Source organism: Ailuropoda melanoleuca, chromosome 10 (genome assembly GCF_002007445.2).
Source record: "Ailuropoda melanoleuca isolate Jingjing chromosome 10, ASM200744v2, whole genome shotgun sequence".
Classification (NCBI taxonomy): Eukaryota; Metazoa; Chordata; class Mammalia; order Carnivora; family Ursidae; genus Ailuropoda; species Ailuropoda melanoleuca.
In genome coordinates this window covers 16,902,571-16,924,660 of record NC_048227.1, presented here as the reverse complement: position 1 = coordinate 16,924,660, position 22,090 = coordinate 16,902,571, and the positions used below count along the sequence as shown (strand labels likewise).

The 22,090-nt window shown below is 47.6% G+C and overlaps 1 protein-coding gene across 1 annotated transcript; it reads right to left on the bottom strand.

Annotated features, from left to right (window-relative positions):
* Positions 1-676: 676 nt before the first annotated feature.
* LOC100480630 (eukaryotic translation initiation factor 3 subunit C) lies at positions 677-21,509 on the bottom strand. Its single transcript, XM_002927367.4, has 21 exons — positions 21,369-21,509; positions 21,098-21,237; positions 19,164-19,229; positions 18,872-19,061; positions 18,138-18,263; positions 17,889-17,943; positions 17,652-17,761; positions 17,119-17,246; positions 11,159-11,318; positions 10,686-10,789; positions 10,084-10,225; positions 9,758-9,883; positions 9,535-9,628; positions 8,524-8,714; positions 8,094-8,318; positions 3,980-4,343; positions 1,535-1,694; positions 1,375-1,440; positions 1,198-1,285; positions 942-1,104; positions 677-844 (listed from the first exon to the last, which is right to left on the bottom strand). Exons 2-21 carry the CDS (start codon positions 21,196-21,198, stop codon positions 762-764), a joined length of 2,742 nt encoding a protein of 913 aa, XP_002927413.1. The 5' UTR covers positions 21,199-21,237; positions 21,369-21,509; the 3' UTR covers positions 677-761.
* Positions 21,510-22,090: the final 581 nt, after the last annotated feature.

The following is a 22,090-nucleotide window of genomic DNA, read 5'->3' as shown; positions in this document are numbered from 1 at the left end:
ACGTTTAGACGTCACAGGGCTGGCAGGTTTCTCAGTGCTGGCTCTTTTTTTTTTTTTTTTTTAAGATTTTTTTTCTATTTATTTGAGAGAGAGAGGCAGAGAACAAGCAGGGGGAAAGGCAGGCAGAGGGAGAGGGAGGAGCAGGCTCCCCAACGAGCAAAGAGCCCAATACGGACCTTAATCCCAGGACCCCGAGATCATGTACTGAGTCCAAGGCAGCTGCCTAACCTTGACTGAGCCACCCAGGCACCCATCAGTGCTGACTCTTAATTCTGATGCCTGCCTTTATCAGATCCAGGTTAACTGCAGATCACACCAGTCCAAAGACCATACTTCCCACAGGTCCACACTAACTCTCCCTTTCCCCTGCCTGGAGAACCACCACCCAACCCCCCTCAAGGTCCAATCATCACCACCACCTCCATTACGCTTTCCTGATGTTTACGCTCCAGAGTCACATCCTATTCAACACAACCACTGCCTTCCAAACCCCTGGCAGAACTTATCATTCTGTCAGATGTCAAAAAGCAGCAGGCTCTCTAACGTCAGGGATACGTACAAGTCATCTCTGCATCCTGAGCCTTGTGCCCGTCATGTGGCAGGAGCTCAGAAACAGAATTAGCAAATGAATGTGTGCAACCCACCTCTGTGGCGACATGCAGACAAGCGGGCACGGTAACAACTCTAAAGAGAACTTTAATAACTCGGGGTGTGGTCTACGACTGAGAGGCTGAATGGTCTGGGCCACAGAAGCGAGGCCATCAGTAGGCTGTCTGAGATTGCTGCTGGCGGTAGCCGCCCCGGCGCATGTAGCCCTCGTTCTTGCGGTAGCCGTCCTTCTGGTCTGCAGGGGAGAGGGGAAGGGAGGAGGACATGAATGACGGGGAAGAGGCGGGAAGGGGGCCAGGACCCTGGGAGAGCAGAGGGACAGAACCACTGACCTCGGAAGTAGCCGCCGTAGGTGCCCTGCTTGTGGTCGAACACGCGCTCGTTATTCTCCACCAGGCTGCCCAGCTTCTCCGCCAGCTGCAGGGCCAGGTTCTGCTGGGCGGTGGGCTCGGTGCGGTGCATCACCACCGTCTGCGTCGGCTGGTCCAGGGAGGCCTGACGGGAACGAGGCAGAGAACGGCCATGACCCAGACCTCCGCTCCAAACTCCCCATGACTCCACCCGCCCATTCTCCACCCTGGCGCTTACCATCAGTTCCTCGTTAATGATCATCTTGCTGATGATGGAGTGCACAGTGGGCAGGTCCAGTTCAAACATGTCAGACAGAGTCTCCATACTGGGGAAAAAGAAGGCAGAGAGCAGGGAGCACTTAGGAGCTTGGCCCACAAAGCTGGGGCCCCTCTGCCATCCTAGGGCCCATCCTACCTGATGGAGTCATAGACACTGCTATAGGTGAAGAGGTAGGTCCGCAGTGACTCTTCCTGAATCTTTCTGTGGGGAGAAAGGGGAAAAGGGGGGAGATCTTCAGGGAAGGGACCAACCAGTCTTTTCTTCCCCACCCACCATGGCCCTCTTCTCTGCTTACCTAACCAGCATGGTTCGGACTTTGTCAGCCTCGGGGAAAAGGTCCCACACTTTGCCATTCATCTTTTCATTGATGATAAAACTGTGGCAGGTCTTCCAGTCGCCCATCTTCATAGCCTTGGAGGCAGCAACCACGTGTTCCCTCATTGACTCAGGGGGACCTGAAAGGTTGGGAATGAGGCAGGGCCCAGGGGAAGCTTGGGACCATGGCTCCTGCCTCAGGCACCACTCAAGGAGGAACATGGGACAGGAGAGCAAACAACCAGACTGGGCCTCTCCCAGATCTCCATTAAATAGCCATGTGATTGTATAAATCACTTAATATCAAAATACATTTATTTAGACTAAATCAGCCTATGGCATGCTTCAGGGGATTAGTGAGCCCCTTGAAAATGCTGGCAAATTGTTGTGTCTACCTTATATACATTTTCCTAGGAAAAGAGTCTTAGATTTCCTGACCTAAAAAAAATTTTTTTTCTTTTTTTTAAGTAGGCTCTACACCCAGCGTGGAGCCCAACATGGGGGCTGAACTCAGGACCCTGAGATCAAGACCTGAGCTAAGATCAAGAGTTGGGACACTTAGGGGCGCCTGGGTAGCGCAGTCGTTAAGCGTCTGCCTTCGGCTCAGGGCGTGATCCTGGTGTTCCGGGATCGAGTCCCACATCGGGTTCCGTGGCTGGGAGCCTGCTTCTTCCTCTCCCACTCCCCTGCTGTATTCCCTCTCTCACTGGCTGTCTCTCTGTCACATAAATAAATAAAATCTTAAAAAAAAAAAAAAAAAAAGAGTTGGGACACTTAACCAACTGAGCCACCCAGGTGCCCTGACCTAAAAAGATTTCTAATATCTTAACTGGAACTGTATCTACCAAGCTTCATTCCTTCTTATACCACCTTCATGATTTAATCCTATGTGTGTGTCACTGCTTCGGCTTATTTTTCTTTAAAGACAACCCAGGAAAAGAAAACATGGCAAACAAGAGTAACTGGAGTTCAGAGTAGACGACAAAAGTGCAAAAACTCTACGACTGCAACGGATGGCAGGTGTAAAGAAACATGAACACGGCAGACCCCAGCACAGGGAGCACGCTCAAAGGTGTAACAGATCAGCCCCAAAGAGAAATGTACGAATAAGGCTAAGGACAAGCAAGAGAAAACTACCCTTCTTACTCTGTCACTTTTAAGACAGGCAAAGTTACAGGTTCAAAGACCATTTCTCTGCAAAATCAACAGTAGCACAGAGCTGAACGAGAAACTGCCTTTTGGTCCCAGGCAGTCAGAGAGAGGCACAGACTGCAGGGAGCCAGAGAGCCCTAAGCGATGCTGCAGATACAGAATTCCAATGTAAAATTTCCAATTAAAATAAGACAAAGCTTCACTACGTAAGACAGACAAAATCTGTGAAAGGGCCACCTGCACGTAACACAACCAGTAGAGGGCAGATCTGAGGAGACAGTAAGCTTGGTCACTCCCCAAGTCCTTCCAGGCAACAACCCACACGCCAAAGCACGATTCAAATTCCTTTCCTAGTGCAATCACAACCCACTTAACCCTGGACTGATCGATCAGATTTCAAGTGATCAAAGGAGCCAACGTTAGATTCTCAAATGCCAAGGGTCTACTTGGTTGGCAGAAAAACAATGTCTATGAAGGGAAAAATAGGAAAAAAGGTTAGTAAGACTGTGTTAAACTTAAGTAAGTCACTTATCGCTTAAACCTCAGTTTCTTAACCAGGAAAAAAGGAGATAATAATGGTACCCATACCACAGGATTATTACTAATGACAATTAAATGCATCACTATCTATAAAACACCTCTTAAAACAGTACCTGGGAGAAAAGAAGTACTATGTAAGTTTACATTAAATAAAAAATATCACTGGAGTCGGGTCATGGAGGGTTTAACTTAGGAGGCTGGACTTTTTCTACAGGCAAAGAACTTTGAAAAGCCCTGGGGGTGTGTAACATCATAAATTGGTAGAAAGATACTGCTGAGAAACAGAGACTGAAGGGGAGAATGACAGTAAGTAAGAGCTTAATCTGTAAGCTAAGACAACATATCCCATGGTAAGAGACCACCGAGACTACTGAGTAAATGGACATTTCTAGCTAGGTTCTATGTGGAAACATCGCTGCATCAAATGGAATCATCTTGTGTGAAAGTTACTTCCTTTAGCTTCTCTTAATCTTCTGAATAAAAAGGCATCAAGAAGGGCACCCGGGTGGCTCAGTCGGTTAAGTGTCTGCCTTTGGCTCAAGTCATGGTCCCGGGGTCCTGGGATGGAACCCCCCTTTGGGCTCTCTGCTCAGCGGGGGGTCTGCTTCTCCCTCTCCCTGTCCCCCTTCCCCCTCTGCTTGTGCTCTCTCTCAAATAAACAAATAAAACCTTAAAAAAAGGCATCAAGGGACGACTGAGCAAAGCCAGCTGCACTGCAGAGCCCCACACTCACCCAGCAGGGGCTGTCGCTCGCCCACCCGCAGCTGGTGATGGAACTGCTTGCTGATCATGCGTCGGCGGGCGTCGCTCTCGTGGGCAGCCATGTAAGGGATCTCCAGGAGCATGGCGGACACCAGATACACACACTCCAGCAGCTCCAGGTTGATATGCAGGTGGAAGGGCACCTGCCGGCGCCGCTCCACCTTCTCCTGCTCCTGGTTGCGCTCCTGCAGGCTGCGCAGCAGCAGCCCCTGGCCCAGAAGCTCCTTGGCCCGGCCGCTTGACTGAATGTCCAGCAGGGCATTGTGAGCGTCCTTGGTCAGGCCCTGGCGGAAGGCACAGATGCCCAGCTGCACCATGGTGCGGTTGTACAGGATCTGCGAACGAAGGCAAGGCACTCAGAAGGGACAACCACAAGGCAGGCTGTTCATCCAGTCGGCAAATCTACACCGAGCACCTCCGAGGTGCTGAGCACTTGGCTATGGGCTGGGACAGAGAACCAAACAGTCAAGTCCCCATCCTTCCATGGAGTTTATGTTCTAGAGATAAGGGGACAGAGAACAAAATAACCAATATGCAGATGGGGACTGATGCCAAGGAGAAAAATAAAACAGAGGAGGGAGTTAAGAAGGGAGCTTGTGCGGTGGCAGTAGGAACTCACAATTTTATATAGGACAACTAGGGAAGGCCTCATTTTGAAGGGAATGTTTAAATAAAAACCTGACAGAAAGAAAGGGACCACGTCCTGCAGGTATCTGGAAGAAGAGTATTCTAGAAAAAAGGAAAGGTCAATACAAAAAGGCCCTTGTGGAAGAACTGTGCCCAGTGTACTCAAGGAACCAGGACAGCGATACGGCTGGAACTGTAAAGATGTGAGCAGAAACTGGACAGACAAGCACACAGGCTCGCAGGCCATGTTAATGCTTTTAAGATGGGAAACCATGGGAAGGTTTTGAGAAAATAAGTGATATAATCTGATTTAACACGGTTAACCCTGGCTGCTGCATTACAACAGCCTGAAGGGAAAGAAGGGCAGAAGCAGAGACCAGAGGGCAGCAGTGGAAGTGGTAAGTGGTCAGGTACGGACTCTAAACACAAGTGGCAGGGGAATCAGACGAGGGAGGTCACAGAAAAACAATCCAGTTTGACTCTGAGGTTTCTGGCCTAGATGACTGAAAATATGGACTTGCCACTAATGAAGAAGGGGGAAGATTTTAGGTAGTATGGATTCTGGGGGGCGGGGAGGGCGGATAAAGTCTTTATCAATGACAATAAAAGTATACAGGTCAGTACCAGTCCTGAGCACAGATGCAAAGAGCCTGAAAAAATATTAGCATACAAAGTCCAGCCATATATAAAAGAGATAACAGGGGCGCCTGGGTGGCACAGTGGTTAAGCGTCTGGCTTCGGCTCAGGGCGTGGTCCCGGGGTTATGGGATCGAGCCCCACATCAGGCTCCTCTGCTGTGAGCCTGCTTCTTCCTCTCCCACTCCCCCTGCTTTGTGTTCCCTCTCTCGCTGGCTGTCTCTATCTCTGTCAAATAAATAAATAAAATCTTTAAAAAAAAAAAAAGAGATAACAGATCATAATCAAATAGGCTGTATCTCTGGAATGAAAAGCTGATACAAAAATCTAAAATCATGGTTACTCACCATATGAACACGATAAAGGAGAAATAACTGCATCATTTCGGTAGACGCAGAGAAAGCTCTTAACAAAATTCAACATCTCTTTAGGACAAAAATTCTCAGTCAACTAGGATCCGAAGAGAACTTCGTCAATCCGAGAAAGCGCATCTACAAAAATACTACAGCTAACGTTATACTCAGTGGTAAAATGTTGACCGCTTCCCTAAGACTGGGGACAGGCAAGGTCTGTGCAGCACTAAGTAGTGGAGATTTGAGTTACTGCAATACGGCAAGAAAGAAAGAAAAAAGGAAGGGTGCCTGGGTGGCTCAGTTGGTTAAACAACTGCCTTCGGCTCCGATCAAGATCCTGGGGTCCTGAGATTGAGCCCCGCATCGGGCTGAGCAGAAAGCCTGCTTCTCCCTCTCTTGCCCCTCTCTCCCACTTGTGTTCTCTTAAATAAATAAAACTTGTAAAATTAAAAAAAGAAGAAAGAAAAAAAGAAAGTCAAAGACTGGTATAGCAATAAAACTGTATGCAGATGACATGATTATTTCAGCAGAAAAGCTAAACCAAACAGGTGAATTTAGCAAAATAGATGCATCCATTCAAGGCCAAATCACAAAAATGAATTGTATTTTTATATACTAGTAATTTATTAACAATTAGAAAATGAGGGGCGCCTGGGTGGCACAGTGGCTGAGCGTCTGCCTTCGGCTCAGGGCATGATCCTGGCGTTATGGGATCGAGCCCCACATCAGGCTCCTCTGCTATGAGCCTGCTTCTTCCTCTCCCACTCCCCCTGCCTGTGTTCCCTCTCTCGCTGGCTGTCTCTACCTCTGTCAAATAAATGAATAAAATCTTTTTAAAAAAAATTAGAAAATGAGATTAAAAACAATTATATTTACAATAGCTTTGAAACCCATGATATTCAGGAATACTTTCTTCTTCTCTTTTTTTTAGAGAGACAGGGAGAGAAAGTGGGGGTGGGGGGAGGGGGAGAATGCAAGAGGGAGAGAGAGAATCTTAAGCAGGCTTCATGCCCAGAGCAGAGGCCAGCTCAGGGCTCAATCTCACAACCCTGAGATCATGACCAGAGCCAAAATCAAAAGTCAGGCACTTAACCGACTGAGCCACAGAGGCGACCCTTCAGGAATAATTTCTTAAAAAACATGTGATACCTCTACAAGGAAAACCACAGAACACTGCAGAGGAAAATTAAATAAAGAATAAGGTGTAAGATTGAAAGGTTCAATGTTGTTATTAAGATGTCAATTCTCTCAAAACTGATTTATAGATTCCATAGAATTCCAGCAGGCGTTTTTGTAAAAATTGACAAGAAAATTCTAAAATTTATGTGAGAATTCTTAAAAAAAAGAACAAAGTGGGAAGGTTTCTGTAGACAGGACCCCAAGAATAATAAGCATAAAAGAAAAAACTGTTAAATTAAGACTATACCACAAGACATGGTGTTAAAAATGAATAGGCAGAACACAGGAAGAAAATATTTGGAAAACATTCATTTGACAAAGGACTGGTAACCAGTAATAGAAAATGGTCAATTTCAGGGGTTATCAGGGAACTATGAACCAACACCATACTGAGATACCATTAAACAACAACCAATGTGCCTTAAATTAAAGAGATCGACAATGCCAAATATCAACAAGAAATATAATATGCACACATTCCGGTAGGAGTGTAAAGTGGTGTTAACTACTTCTGGGCTCTTATGAAAACGGACACACACCTACACTTTGATACAGCAATTCTACCCTTAACTATTTACCCAAGAGAAAATGGACAGCCACACAAAGGCTTACAAATGTTCACGACAGCTTCTTTATGATAGCCCCACACTGTAAACAGACCAGGAGTCCACCAAGAGGAGCACAGATCAAGAACTTGAGATAAATTCAGGCACCGGAATAAGAAAGGACAAATGGGATGCTATTAAAAACCACCATCGCATGGGTTCGCCTTAGGTTCGCAGGTTCACAATGTGCACTGTCCTACACGTCAAGATTGTTTCATTGTTTTAAACACATTTACAGGACCTGCACTTAAGACACAGCTGCAACGCTCCCATATGACAATGTCCTCATGGCACTGCCACACACACAGTTGTCCCACTGTCCTGTCCTAACACACCACACTGCATCTGGGTCCCGTCTTTCCTTCGTTTAACAACTTAAGGTTCCTTTCACCTTTTAAAATATCTCCTAATGCTCTCAACTAGACACACGGTAGGGACCATAAACATTTGGTGAACCCAAATCTCCAATCCAAAGGCCTCCAGTGGTGTCAGAACGGGCCACAACATGCAAATGGGCAGGCGGATCAGAGAACGTCGGCATCTGGAAAGGACCAGGTGTCTGCTCGTTTCTCCACCAGCCAGATAGGAAGCTAACGCGGTTGAGCCATTCTGCCCCAAGGACGGGGGCCCGGCCCGGTCTCCCCTTCACCACCAGGGCGGCCAGAGCGCCCCCTTCCCACCATACCTGCACCGGCGGGTCCGCGTGCTGAATGTTGTCTTGCAGGTGGCTCATGAGCATGAGGTCCCGGGCCTGGTACCAGCGGGAGTGCAGGGCGTGGTGGTAGATGTGGCACAGGATGGCGCACGTGCGGATGCGGTCCGTGCGGTCCTTGGCGTAGATGTACTTGCACAGCCTCTCCATCAGCACGGCCGAGTCCTCGCCCTCGTTCTCCGCCTGGTCTTGCTCAGACTGGGCGGGGCGGGATGTTGTTAGGAGAGCCCGCAGAGACCTCGGCTCAGGCTTCAGCAACCAAAGGTGAGTCTCCGTCCAGCCTCACTCCTGTCCCTCCCAGTGACCCTCCCTGCTCTGCCTCAGAGAATTCCCAGGGAACAGATTTGCTCTTAGTCCGGACACACACCCCCCGGCCCCCCGTGACGTGGCCGCGAAGACTCACCTTCGAGGAGCCCTCAGGGGGGGTGAGCTGCCGCTGGTGGGCCTTGTAATCAAACTTGTAGTAGGTGTGCAGGATGCGCCTCAGGTACACGCGACAGATCTCCTCGGTGGTGCCCTTCTCCTCCAGGTAGCGCTGCACGCGCTCGATGATGGCGCACACCTGCGCCTCGTCCTTCAGGTGCTCCACGTACTCTGGCGGCGAGAGCCCCCCGCTCAGCCGGGCACCCGGCTTCCCCATCACCCGTCCCCCGTCAGGCCCGCCACCTCTGCGTGTTTTCTGCGCCCGTCTGCAGTCTCCTCCCCCTGCCCCCAAAACACCATCGCCTCCCCGGACACTTACTTCCTGCTCCCGTCGGGTGCGCTCGTCTGCTACTTCCTCCCGATTAACTCCTCCTCCTTGTTCGGAACTTACCTCAAACGGCCCCCACCTTAAGATGCCTTCTTCAACCATTATCTACAGTGGCCACCCTCACCCCGTCTCTCACTAACACAGGTCCCTATCTGAATTTCTAATGCACGCTTCATATTATCTACAATTGCCCCATTTTATTTACCCGTTGAAATGTCTTTCTCTAGCACTGAAATGTAAGCCCCATGAGTGTGAAAGGCCTCTGGCTGCCTCGTTTGTCACTACACCCGACTTAGTGGGCACATGTGGGCATTCACATTTCACCAAGTAAATGCCCTGCACTTCCCCCACCCAAATGCCTCCGATCCAAGCCAAAAAACAAAGTGGACTGAGACCAGACCCCAATGAGTCCTAAAGCACAGTCCCCAGACAGCAGCATCACCTGGGAACATGCAAGTAATACAAAATTTGGAGGACATCCCCCTGCCTCCGACTTATTGAATCAGAAGCTATGGGAGTGGGGCCTAGCACCTTCCCAGGCCCTCCGTGTGAATTCTGGGTAAGGAAGGGCTGGTTTTCCCCGGACACTCTGTTACTATATAACCCTTAGTTTTACTCCTTGCACTTTCCCTCTCACTGATGTCCATGCTTGCCTAAGCTTACCTTGGGAGTGAGGATCAGTATTTTGCATTATTTTGGTAAATTCTTCATCCATTCGTTCCACCAGGGTTAGGATACAGCCACGGACACGCAGTGGCTGGACAAGAAGACAAAGGAGGAGCAAATAAATTAGCCCAGATCTCAGTGCCAGACCCTTCCATCTCCACTGAGCCTTCGCAAGGCAGACAACATACACCTCCAATCAGCCTCCAATTTCTCTCTTTACCTGGTCAACATTGTGCAGGTTCTCACTCTCCTCCAGAATGTTCTCTCCAACAAAGATGTTGGGGTTTGCAAACAGGATGTCCATCAGCTCATTGATGCAGTCCAGGCACTTCTGCCACATCTCAGGCTGTCAACAGAGCAGACGGCAGTCAGAGGCGTGAAGGCGGAAGACACACGAGGCCTCTGAAGAGCCCCCTCACCAGGAATCCATGGGGCCTTCAACTACCAAGACTGCTTCCACAGTCCCTGAGTTTTAAGACACTAGGCAACACCCCACCCCGCCAAACAGCTAGCTCGGCTCTGGGTGCTCCTCTTCATCGCCCTCACCTTCATGTACGTGGCCAGGTTCGGGTTGTAGTCATAGAGAGAGGCGATGATATTGAACTTGATCTTGACTATAACACCCTCCCCCAGGTTGTTTTCAGACGCAATCTGAACCAGCAACTGCAGCAGTTCAATCTGGGCTGCCCTGGAGGGGAGGAGAATGGGGGTGAGGCATCAGAGACAAATCAAAAAACCTCATCCTGTCACACAGCGTCTCCTCTTCAGACAAAGCAAGGCAGCGTCATTCCCACTACCCCCCTACCTTCACCACCTGCATACTTGCTTCTCCTTTATAAATTCTAAACAGAAGCAGCAATAACGCTAATGGTCTACCCTCCTCTTCTGTTACCAAATAATTAAAGAAAGTGAGGATTCCCGTTCTGCCGATGGGAAAATAATCCCCCAAGTTTAAGTGACTGGTTTAAGATCAGAGGAAGAATAAAGGACAGAAAATGGACTGGTAGGTTCCAAGCATACCATTCCTTCAACTGTAGCCACACACAGATCTTCCCGAACAGCGCTACTGCCCCACCAACCTTCAACCATGTTTTAGAGAAAAAGAACATTCACCCTGTAATCTCACAGTCCAGGCCCATGAATCTTACCGGTCCGTTCCCTTCTTGCCTCGTGCCTGTAGGATCTCATTCAATTTCTTGATGACAACAGCGTGGGTGATCTCGGTTCCCTTGGCAAACATTTTTGGCTTCTCCTGGGCAACATATGTCCTATCATGTGCAAGCTGATAAACCCATTCTTGCCCTAACTTTCCTCCCAAACCAACCGGGGGGCACCTGCATGCTCTCCCAAACAGTTTCCCAATTCATTTTAATACTAAAGCCCAGGGCACCTGGGTGGCTCAGTCAGTTAAGTGTCTGGCTCTTGGTTTTGGCTCAGGTCACGATCTCATGGGTCATGGAATCAAGCCCCACACTGGGCTCCGCACTCAGCAAGGTGTCTGCTTGAAGATTCTCTCCCTGTGCCCTTTTTCCCACTCAAGCACATGCGCATGCTCTCTCAAATAAATAAATCTTAAAAAAAAACCAAAAAACAGAAAACCACAAAACACTAAAGCCCTCACCTTAACGAGGGGCACTCCACCCCGGACCCTTTCCCACTCCCCGCCTTCATTGTCTTCCTCCTCCTCATCCAGGCGCTTAGATTTCCTATCGTGCTTCTTCTTGGCTTTGTCCTCCCGTTTCTTCTCAGCCGCCTTCTTGTCCTCCTCTGTGGTGGGGGCCCTGCCAGGAGACATGGGAGAAGATGAAAGACCAGTCCCACTCCACCTCTGCGACTTCTTCCTCCCATGAACTTTCTTCCTCTTTTTCTCCATCAAGCCTAGGTTCAAGTTATATTCTATGAGAGTGAACTAAAGTTAACCATAACCAAAGCAAGGACTATAAAGCACGTGAATCTGCCAGACTACTAACCAAGGCCTGTCACCATATCACACCCACTAAGAAAATCTTATGAAGGGAACAGTGTGGTCTGGTCTAATAAGGTAGAGGGGCCAACCTGGCCACTGTAGACACAGAAACAGCCTGCCACGTTGCCCCACAGCTAACCTCTCAGGTTTTCCATAGGAACTATATCCATAGAGACACAGTTGTTCCTTATTACTAGTTGCTCTATCTAATCTTTTCACCAGCCACCAACTTAACAGTTTGAAGCTAGTGTAAAAAAATTTGCTGTTCCCAGACTGACTGCTTCCTGCTTATGAGAATTAAACTAAATTCTAAATTTAAAAAACAATTGTTCAAGACAACAAAATTCCCCCACAAAAGCGAAAAACATCACTGACTATCCCAAAGCAGTCTCAGGCCACTTGGTGTCTGAAACCATCTCCAGACTTTAATACTATATAATGAAATATAAACCCAACAACAGAGACAAATTATCTCAAACTTTACATAGATAGTGATGAACAAATCTTTCCAGACAGACTCAACAGATATTCAAATTATAATTCTCATCAACTGCCATCTAAACATCTACCAATAAATTTCATTTTAAGTGCTTAAAAGTTCTGAATATGTTTTAGTAATAGTTTATAAGTTTGCCAGCTGGATCACTTTTTCACTTGCCAAAGGATGTATCCAGAACGCAACAGCTTGCAGGTTTTCTCCCTGTACTACAGTAACACTCTCTTTAACGACAAAAGCTCACTTTACAGGTAAAATCCTTTGCAGCCGCACGAAGTATGTTCACTAAACTGAAACCTCTTGGTCATATCCCTAAAGCTCTGAGAAGATCAAAAACCAATGCTCTTTTTAAATCAATGCTGCTTAAATTTCAAAAGAACTTAATCTTTCCAGACCTAAAATTTTACTACTAGTCCTAAGGTTATGGGGGTTCACACTTCAAAAACACAATGAACAATGAACTCTCACTCTATGAAATTCCTTTTTTTTCTCTTTAAGATTTCATTTTTAAGTCATCTCTACACCCAACATGGGGCTTGAACTCACAACCCTGAGATCAAGAGTTGCGTGCTCCACCCACTGAGCCAGCCAGGTGCCACTCTCACGCTATGAAATTCTAATTGGAAGACTAAAACTTGGCTTGACCTCTCCCCTAGGACAGACTACACCTTGGCATATTCACATCTTGTTAAAAATTAGAAAACCAGGGGCGCCTGGGTAGCGCAGTCATCAAGCGTCTGCTTTCGGCTCAGGGCGTGATCCCGGCGTTCTGGGATCGAGTCCCACATCGGGCTCCTCGGCTGGGAGCCCGCTTCTTCCTCTCCCTCTCCCCTGCTGTGTTCCCTCTCTCGCTGGCTGTCTGTCACATAAATAAATAAAAATCTTTAAAAAAAAAAATTAGAAAACTAATGCTTATGCTCTCAGTTATACATTGAACTGATGTAAGCTACTTTCCCAAAGGGACATCACTAAATACACTTCTCTTTAAATAGAAGAGACGAGACAAAAGATACTAAGAGACACCAACAGAAGTAAGCCTTAAAGCTACGCTGAAAAGGATTCCATGCCCTCTTAAGAACAACTACTGATCCAGAGCCCCTAACACACGCTTGCTTAGGATCCTAACAATCTGGACATCCAGTCCTACCAGATTCATCCTGAGGTTCGTACACACACACACACACACACACACACACACACACACACACAAAGGCCTTCAGAAGCCAGTAACTGTTAGAAGTAGGCAGCATCTCTGTGAAATTGCACAGGCCAATCATGGTACCAGAGGTAGGTAACTTCCTCCAATACACCTTCAAATCAAGGTTCACAGTCGAGACAAAAGAATTACGTTTTATTATGTATTTTCCTTCTCTTTTACTCCAAGTTAATTTTTTTTTTTGCTTTTTTTTTCTCCACTGCCGACCTTATCGACAGTTAATTATCTAAGTTTCAAAAAAAATCATCATTGTTCATTGTTGAAGGGCATCGAGAGGACGTAACTGCCGGCTGACCCTTGAGCTGGCCATGGGCAACGGGGGACCCCTTACCCTCTCCCCGTCCTTGCCATGTACGTCCTGCCCACCATTCCCACTCTGGGGGTCATTTCAAGAACGCAGCCTTGTGAGTAATGCGTTAAGACCATCTGGACTGTGAATGTGACACTACTCCATTAAGGGGTCTACATAAACTTGTCTGATTCAGGGGGGTGGGTGCAGAGACGTACTACAAGGCCATCCAAGACAGGTCTCACCTGTCAGTCCCCTTGCTTATGAAACCTGCCGCCTGCCCACCTGGAGACATCTGCCTCTTCTTTGGTCTCTCCCTGCCCTCCACGGACAGGTGCCGGCTTTGGATTTCACCCTCAGAACACCCACATTTGATTAAGAGTCTAACGTGAGGGGTGCCTGGGTGGCACAGCGGTTAAGCGTCTGCCTTCGGCTCAGGGCGTGATCCCGGCGTTATAGGATCGAGCCCCACGTCAGGCTCTTCTGCTATGAGCCTGCTTCTTCCTCTCCCACTCCCCCCCTGCTTGTGTTCCCTCTCTCACTGGCTGTCTCTATCTCTGTCAAATAAATAAATAAAATCTTAAAAAAAAAAGAGAGTCTAACGTGATAATTTATCAGAAGGGATTCAAGACACTAAAGTTCATCAGTTTGTACTTGAGAATTCCTACCCCAATTACAAATTCAGAAACATTAATGTGTGATGTGTAATTTACCTCTGATGTCCACATAGCAAGTTAAATCAACATTTTAGCCCCAAACTCACATTAATAACTTCCTTAGCTAAGAATTAATTAACCCTAAATAAAAACTGTAATAAAGCCAGCCAAGACTATAATAAAGATGTACAATGAATAACATCTTACTGCATTTGGATACTTTGGGAAAATATGTCAATGAAGCACAAAGCTACTCGAGGGGCTCCCTGTGTGGCTCATTCGGTTAAGTGGCTACTTTTGGCTCAGGTCATGATCCTGGAGTCCCGCAATCGAGCTCGGCATCAGGCTCCCTGCTCAGCGGGAGTCCACTTCTCCCTCTGCTTTCCTCCCCTCCCCCAGGCTTGGGCACTAAAGAAAAAAGCCATTTGAATAAAAGAGAAAAAAAAATCCACTTGGTTTAAAAGTTCACTAAACTGATTCTTTAAGGCATTCCCATAGATAGGCTTATCCTGATTAAAAAAATTAAATAGAACACAAGACTCTAATGTTTCTTATAATATCTGTGACTGGCCTCCTATTTTCTGCCCAACCCACTACCTGATGTCCAGGTGCCTTAATGTTGCTGGACAGCCTTACTGCACACCATAAAGAGATGGAAGCTCCTGAGATTAAACCCATTCCTTTCTGTGCTTGTTTTAACCAAAAAATCAAAGCTGAGAAAATCTGATGAGGAAAAGGGTATAGAGTGATTTAATATGGAGATGCTGAAAAAGGATCCTGGCAGACACTATGGAAACAGACGGTCACGCTTCTAGAAAATCCATTAACTACTAACACTAACCCTGGTTGGCTTAGATAGCTAATGAGAAAAAAATGTGCGATCAAAATTCACTGTTCCCAAACCATCTGTGGTTTCTCTCTCCTTGTTCTTTTTCCTCTTATATAAATCTTGCTTTCGCCTTGGTTGGAAATCAACCTTAAAAACTGGTCTCGTGACACAAGTAAAATAGTGTTTCTGAATTATTTGTTGACAGAAAATCAAACTCAACGTCAAAGACTTTTGAGGATCCCATGGTTTAACCCAACTTCGGTCAACTGGAATTTTAACTCAACCTAATTTTAGATTTTTTTTTTTATTAGGTATACAAAATAAAATTTCACAGGCTAAAAATATAAATCAAGGGTAATCTCTAAAAGGACAGCATGTAACTCCCAAACCAGCAGAGGGAAACGAGCAACAGGGGAAAAAAAGAATACTATCTAGAAATGGCTTAGAAAGTAGAAAAGAGAAAGAAAACAGAAGATAGGATTCACCTTAATACTCTGAGTGAAAAAAGCCAAATCCCTCCCAATCAAGTAACCTACTGTGTGATTCCATTTGCATGAAATTCTAGAAAAGGCAAACTTATCTAGAGATAGAAAGCAACTCAGTGGTTGCCCAGGGAAAGGGAGGGGGCTGGTTGCCAGAAAGACCATGGCATGATTATAGAGGTCTGGAACTTTCAGTCTCTCCGCGACCACTAGGAGGAGAACAAGGGCTGGAGATTGAGCTAATCGTCAATGAACAATGACTTACTCAAATCATGCCTCTGTCATAAAACTCCACAAACATCCCTAAATGATGAAGTTTGGAAAGTTCCTGGTTGGTAAACGGACTGCGGTGCTGGGAGTGTGGTGTGCCCAGCAAGGGAATGGAAGCTCTGTGCCTGTTCTTCCACATCCCGCCCTGTGCATCTCTTCTATCTGGCTGCTCCTGAGTTATACCCTTTTAAAGCCCTTTAAAATAAATGGGTAATTGCAAGTAAAGTGCTTTCCCAAGTTCTGTGGGAACTTGGGTTGTTCTAGCCAATTGTCAAAACTGAGGAGGGGGTTGTGGAAACTCTGAATTCATAGCTGGTTGGTCAGAAGTACAGAAGCCAACCTTGAGACTTGCCACTAGCTTCTGACGCAGGGGCAGTCTTGTAGGACTGAGCCCTTGACCTCTGGGGTCTGCAATCACTCTGGGTTGTTTCAGAACTGAACTGTGTGTTGAACACCATGTTGGTGTCCAGAGAGTTGAGAACCAGAAGATGTGAGAAAAAAAAAAAAAACCCACACATATGGTGTCAGAAGTGTTATAAACAAACACACATCAGATACGCATGCTTCCTGGGCTTGACCAGTCAAGTGTAGCAGAGTAAAAAAGGCTTCTCAACAAAACGGCTGTGTCTAGTCCTCTCTAGTGCCAGGGAACTCACTACTTCCTGAAGCAACACAACCCCAACTTTTGAAAGCAGGATGAACCCCCACCACAGCAACGTTTCCATAAGCAGCAGCCCTGTTATCAATGGGCGTGATATGGAACCCTTCCGGGGCACACAGGGGCCGGCATCACCTTGATTTCAGAGGAAGACTCGGAAGCCTATGATGAGGGTTACGTAACTTAGCAAAGCTGATGGCTACTAAAGGACTAAGGGCCGGAACCGGAGTCCAAATCAGATTCCTCCCCCAGTCCCAGACTGTCCCGGGAAAGCTCACGAAGGCTTGCTGCAGTCTACAGGCTAACATAAGACATAGTTCCCAGGAAGAGTGACGAGAGTAGCCAAACTGCCGGCCGACAAATCACTCTCGGCTCTCCTCAGAGCCAGGGGCAGGTAACCCATTCTACAGATGCGAAAATGGAAGACTGGGGAAGGAAAGCAAACCGTCCGACACTGCACAGCTAGCTGGTGCCAGAAAGACACGTACACCGCATGTGCAGGGAGTCATCTCACAGTTAAACGTTCGACTCAGGGGCCTTCAAATCCCATCCTCAGGACACACCAGCTTTGTGACCATAGCCACCAACATACTTGCCCAAGACCCCTCCGCTGGCCCAGACAACATAAAAGCGCTTCATGGAAGAAGCAACCACCTTCAAGACGACTGCGGGCTTCCTATGCTTCCCGCTGCGGCCCAACACATCACTACTTTTCTTACTTTTTAAGGAATCGCGAGGCCAGCACTGTCTGCTTCCCTTCTTCCTCCTCTGAGTCGGAATCAGAAGACGTGGAACCCGTGTCCCAGTCTTCATCATCTTCTGAATCTTCCGAATCCTCATCATCATCCTTAGAGAAATAAGAGAATCAGTAGGAAAAAGACGGGGAGACTGACTAGTCTCCCTGCTCTCCCTACTGACCCAAGTTCCAGGGATTTTCAGGAGCAAAACAAGTGTGAATATTCATGAATCAGCAATATGAAGCGCTGGACTGGACCACCAAGACCCAGAGAGAAGTGCGGACTCGCTCCAGGAACACATAGCTCCCCAGGGGGCTGACCTGGGTCCCAAATCTAGTGCTCCAGGTTCCAGGTCGCTCCGTGCTCTGATCCAAGACGAAAGCTTTGCTCAAACCAGAATCCACTAAACCCCACCCCTCCCAAGCCTAGGGCTCTGAAAGTCGTCTTCTCCCCAGGAACCTGAGAATAGTCCATGGCAGGCAAATCACACTTCGTAGTCTCGCCCTGGCTCTTACCTCCATCTTTTTGAGGAACTTGCGACTCTCTCCAGAAGGAGCTTCTGATTTCTTCTTCAGGAAAGCTGCAGCACTGACTCCATCCTCATCCTCATCCTCATCTGAAGAACCTGGGGGGGAAGGAGAGAGAAAAGAGAGTGGTGAAGAGCGAGGAGGAGGAGCAACCAAGAAAGCATGCCAAGGGAACCCCCCGACTGTGGACTTGTAACCCTGAGCAGTGAGGGCCGCCCCCCTCACCTTCTGAATCCTCCTCATTCTTCTCAGCGTCTTCGTCTGCAGACTGCTCAGGGTTCTTAACCAAGTGAGATGCGAGAATAATTAATGATGCCTGTCAACCACCACCCCATCCTCCCCAACCTCCCTCTCCACCCCAGAGACACGCATGATTCCTTCTCCAGGCATGCCTTCCATTTGCAAATGCTCTTCTGTCTTGCTCAGGGGGTCACTGTCCCCATAGTTCAGAAAGTCTGCCTCGAGCATCCCCACCTGCTTGTAATTTGTAATGTGTGACTCGAAATCTCGGTTGTATTTTCGGATCTTCTGGCGCAGGGTGCTCAGGGCCTTGGCGTTGTTCTTGTTCATCTTCTTCTTCCCTTCCTTATCTTCCCATAGCTAAAGGACAGCCGAGGGAAGAAAGGGAGAACAGGGATGTGAGACTAAGCAGCATTTCCTGACCGCCAGGCTTCACCACAACCATGATGAGTTTGCTATCTGTACATCATCTGTACTGCTTACCAACTGATTTGTTAACTTATTTTTTTTTAAAGATCCTCTGTGTGTCACCACCAAAAGAAAAAAAAATCACAAATAAGAATATGAAAATAAATATGATTAAAACTCTTGGGGCGCCTGGGTGGCGCAGTCGTTAAGCGTCTGCCTTCGGCTCAAGGCGTGATCCCGGCATTCCGGGATCAAGCCCCACATCAGGCTCCTCCACTGGGAGCCTGCTTCTTCCTCTCCCACTCCCCCTGCTGTGTTCCCTCTCTCGCTGGCTGTCTCTCTGTCACATAAATAAATAAAATCTTTAAAAAACAACAACAACAACAAACTCTTGGCCAAAAAAGTTCCCTCTCCTTGCTTCACCCCGCCCCCCCCTTTTCTCAGGTTCCAGGAAATACTGTATGTACAGCAAGAGGAGACAGGATCCCTGAAGGTGGGTTAGGGGCAGGCCCCGGGTCCGCAATCCCCTCTGGATCCTCCAGAACCCACAGGAATCACACCTCATTAAGATAGTCCTCCAGATCAGCCAGGATGCGGATATAGAACCGGGGCACGCCTTCCTTGTCCACAATGCTCTTAGCCTTCCCATACGCTTTTCCTAGGAGCTCAAACTCTTCCAGGCACTTGGTGACATCCCGAATCTTCATGGCATTACGGATGGTCCGGATGAGGTTGGTCAGCTCCTCAAACCTGGGTTGGGAGCCCAAAACCACATTGGACATGCCCACCAACACCAGAAAACCCACGACTGCTACAGAGATGCCCCATCATCTGGCCTCCCCATGGACTCACCTCTTGTCCTTAGCACTTCGGACAACTCTCTTGGTATCTTCTTCATCCTCACTCAGCAACAATGGCCTGTTCGAGAAAACAAAGACCATTAACTTCCCTTCCTTGCTCCAGTCTTTTCAAGTGATCTTTATTTCCCTTCTCAGATAGAGCAGAAAGAATGGAATTATTCAGGTCATCATACTTGATGCTCATACTTGATGCTTCCTTTCAAAGCCTCATCATACACAACTTAAACATTTACTCCTACTTCACGTATGCCCTTTTGTCAAACGCTGTTGCACATACAAGGATGATCATTCCATCCACTCAAAAATAAACAGAGGGGGGTGCCTGGGTGGCATAGTGGTTAAGCGTCTGCCTTCGGCTCAGGGCGTGATCCCGGCATTATGGGATCGAGCCCCACATCAGGCTCCTCCGCTATGAGCCTGCTTCTTCCTCTCCCACTCCCCCTGCCTGTGTTCCCTCTCTCTCCCTCCGTCAAATACATAAATAAAATCTTTAAAAAATAAATAAATAAAATAAACACAGGTATTTACTTACTGGGTCAGAAAACTAATTACATGAAAACACAAGTAACTAAGTACTGAAAGAAGTCAAGGAAAAAAGGGTACTTCAGCTAGAATGAATGGAAAAGGCTTTAAGAAGGTGGTACTTGAATTAGATCATAGAAACCAATGTTTGCAAGAGTGGGAGAGGCCAAGGGCAAGGAAGAAGTCCTAATGGCTTTAACACCTCCTGGCACTTTTCTTTAAGAGACTAGACCACAGACAACATTCAGATGGCAATATATCTCTATTCTTTTCTTTTCATTTTATTAATTTTCCAATTATTTTGTATTTTAGAATAAGTGCTATTGGTTTTCCAATTGTAGCAATAATATAAAATCATATTCCAATGGGCATATGTGCATATTTACATGTATTATTAAACAGTGGCACAGGGATATAGAAAAGGTGCAAGTGGCATGTATGAAGGAAGTTCAAGAAACAGTCCACTGCTTCAAAAAGTGAAAACAATTTTAATTTACGGAGCTGGGGAAGGGTATTTATTTACTTATTTTTAGATTTTAGGGGCGCCTGGGTGGCTCAGTCGTTAAGCGTCTGCCTTCGGCTCAGGGCATGATCTCGCGTTACGGGATCGAGCCCCGCATCAGGCTCGAGCCCCGCATCAGGCTCAACCGCTGGGAGCCTGCTTCTTCCTCTCCTACTCCCCCTGCTTGTGTTCTATCTCTCTCTGTCAAATAAATAAATAAAACCTTTAAAAATAAATAAATAAATTTTATCTATTTATTTGACAGAGCCCAAGCAGGCACAAGCAGGGGAGGTTAGAGTGATTAGCAGATACCCCGATGAGCAGGGAGCCCGATGTGGAGCTCTGTGAAGCTCGATCCCAGGACCATGGACTCATGACCTGAGCCTAAGGCAGACGCCTAACTAACTAGTCACCCAGGCACCCCAGGGGAAGGGTATTTAAGTGAATATCATAGAGCGGAAAATAACAGATGATGGTGAGCCAGCCCGCAGTACCAGGTGGCTGGGCTTTCAGAGCCACATCGAGCACCTCTCAAGTAACTAGGACTTTCGGAGTCTGATGCCGAGCGGAGGAGCGGTGGTAGAGAGGCCGTGGACATGCAGGCCAATTAAGAAGCTGATACAACAGACCCAGCCAGTGGGAAATCTCTTCTGACTCTATCACCTTGTACCCGGCGGGTAGACTCCCACATTCACGGCACCCTGAAGCGTGAAGGCTGTCCCTTCAACAATGCTTTGGTTCCTTAAACTCTCGAAATCCTCAGAACCCGCTCTCGCCGCATCCTTGCGGACCTCGTCGTCGCCCCCACCTCCGTTCCCTCCCACATACGCGGCCTTCCGGAGCCTGCGGAACCGCGCACTCCCCGAGGGGTCACTACGGCGCAGCCCCCCCCCGCCACTCACTGTTTGCCGTAGTTACCCCCGACGGGTTTGGTGACGAGTTCCTCCCCCGACAGAGACGACTCGGACTCGCTGTCCGAACCGGTGGTGAAAAACCGCGACATGGCGACGGCACTGACGGGCTACGGCGGGCGCGACCGGACCTGCGGGAAAGCCGGAGTCACAGACAAGGAGGGGCCAGGGTCACAACCTCCCGACCCCCACCTCTCACCGTCCCCGTAAACACCCCGATCTGCGTCCCCTCCTCAAAGGACAAGGCCCAAGAAATACACACCGTCCGAGCTCGCGAGTCACACCGTGTAGCCGGAACGACGGAAACGCGAAAAGAGGGAAGACGGGACCTGTACGTCACTTCCGGGAGACAATGACGAACTATACAGGCGACTACAACTCCCAGTGGTCTTGGCACCACGCAGGGGCGGGGACAGGCCTGATGTAACCTTGGCAGGCAGGGCGGAGCCTGGAGAGTCTCAAAGCCGACTGTCAACGTTTTGTTACTCGCAGATACCCAACCTCACCACCACCTGCGGAATTAGAATTTCAGTGCCAGGAGTTTACTTTTTTTTTTTTTTTTTTAAAGCGCCCACTTAACGCTGATGAGCAGCTAGGTTTTGGAGCTAACTTCAAATTACACCTTGGATACAAATCCTGGCTCAGCCACTTTGTGTGAATTTAGGCAAATTTCCTAACCTCCCTGTGTTTGTTTCTCCCCAACTATAAAATGACAATAATAGTACCTCAAACTATAAAATGACAATAATAGCACCTCCGTCATAGGATGTGTGAGAGTTAAATGACTTAGTATATGTGAAGCATTTAGGGCAGTGCCATGTACAAAATAAATATATAATAAATAATTAGCTAGTATTCACTCGTTCCACAAATACTGATTTACCAAGCATTTGTTATGAACCAGCAGTGTCCTAGGCACTGAATACACCAGTGAATAAGACAGAAATGGTCCCTGACTTCACAAGGAACTCATATTCTATTGGA

What these genes read in the sequence shown, in the direction of transcription:
- LOC100480630 (XM_002927367.4), bottom strand. Translation starts at nt 21,198, where the DNA reads ATGTCGCGGTTTTTCACCACCGGTTCGGACAGCGAGTCCGAGTCGTCT. An exon ending in CGAAGTGCTAAGGACAAGAG is followed by an intron (nt 19,062 to 19,163) that starts GTGAGTCCATGG and finishes CTCCCAACCCAG; the next exon opens with GTTTGAGGAGCTGACCAACC. An exon ending in GAATGAGGAGGATTCAGAAG is followed by an intron (nt 17,762 to 17,888) that starts GTGAGGGGGGCG and finishes CTTCCCCCCCAG; the next exon opens with GTTCTTCAGATGAGGATGAG.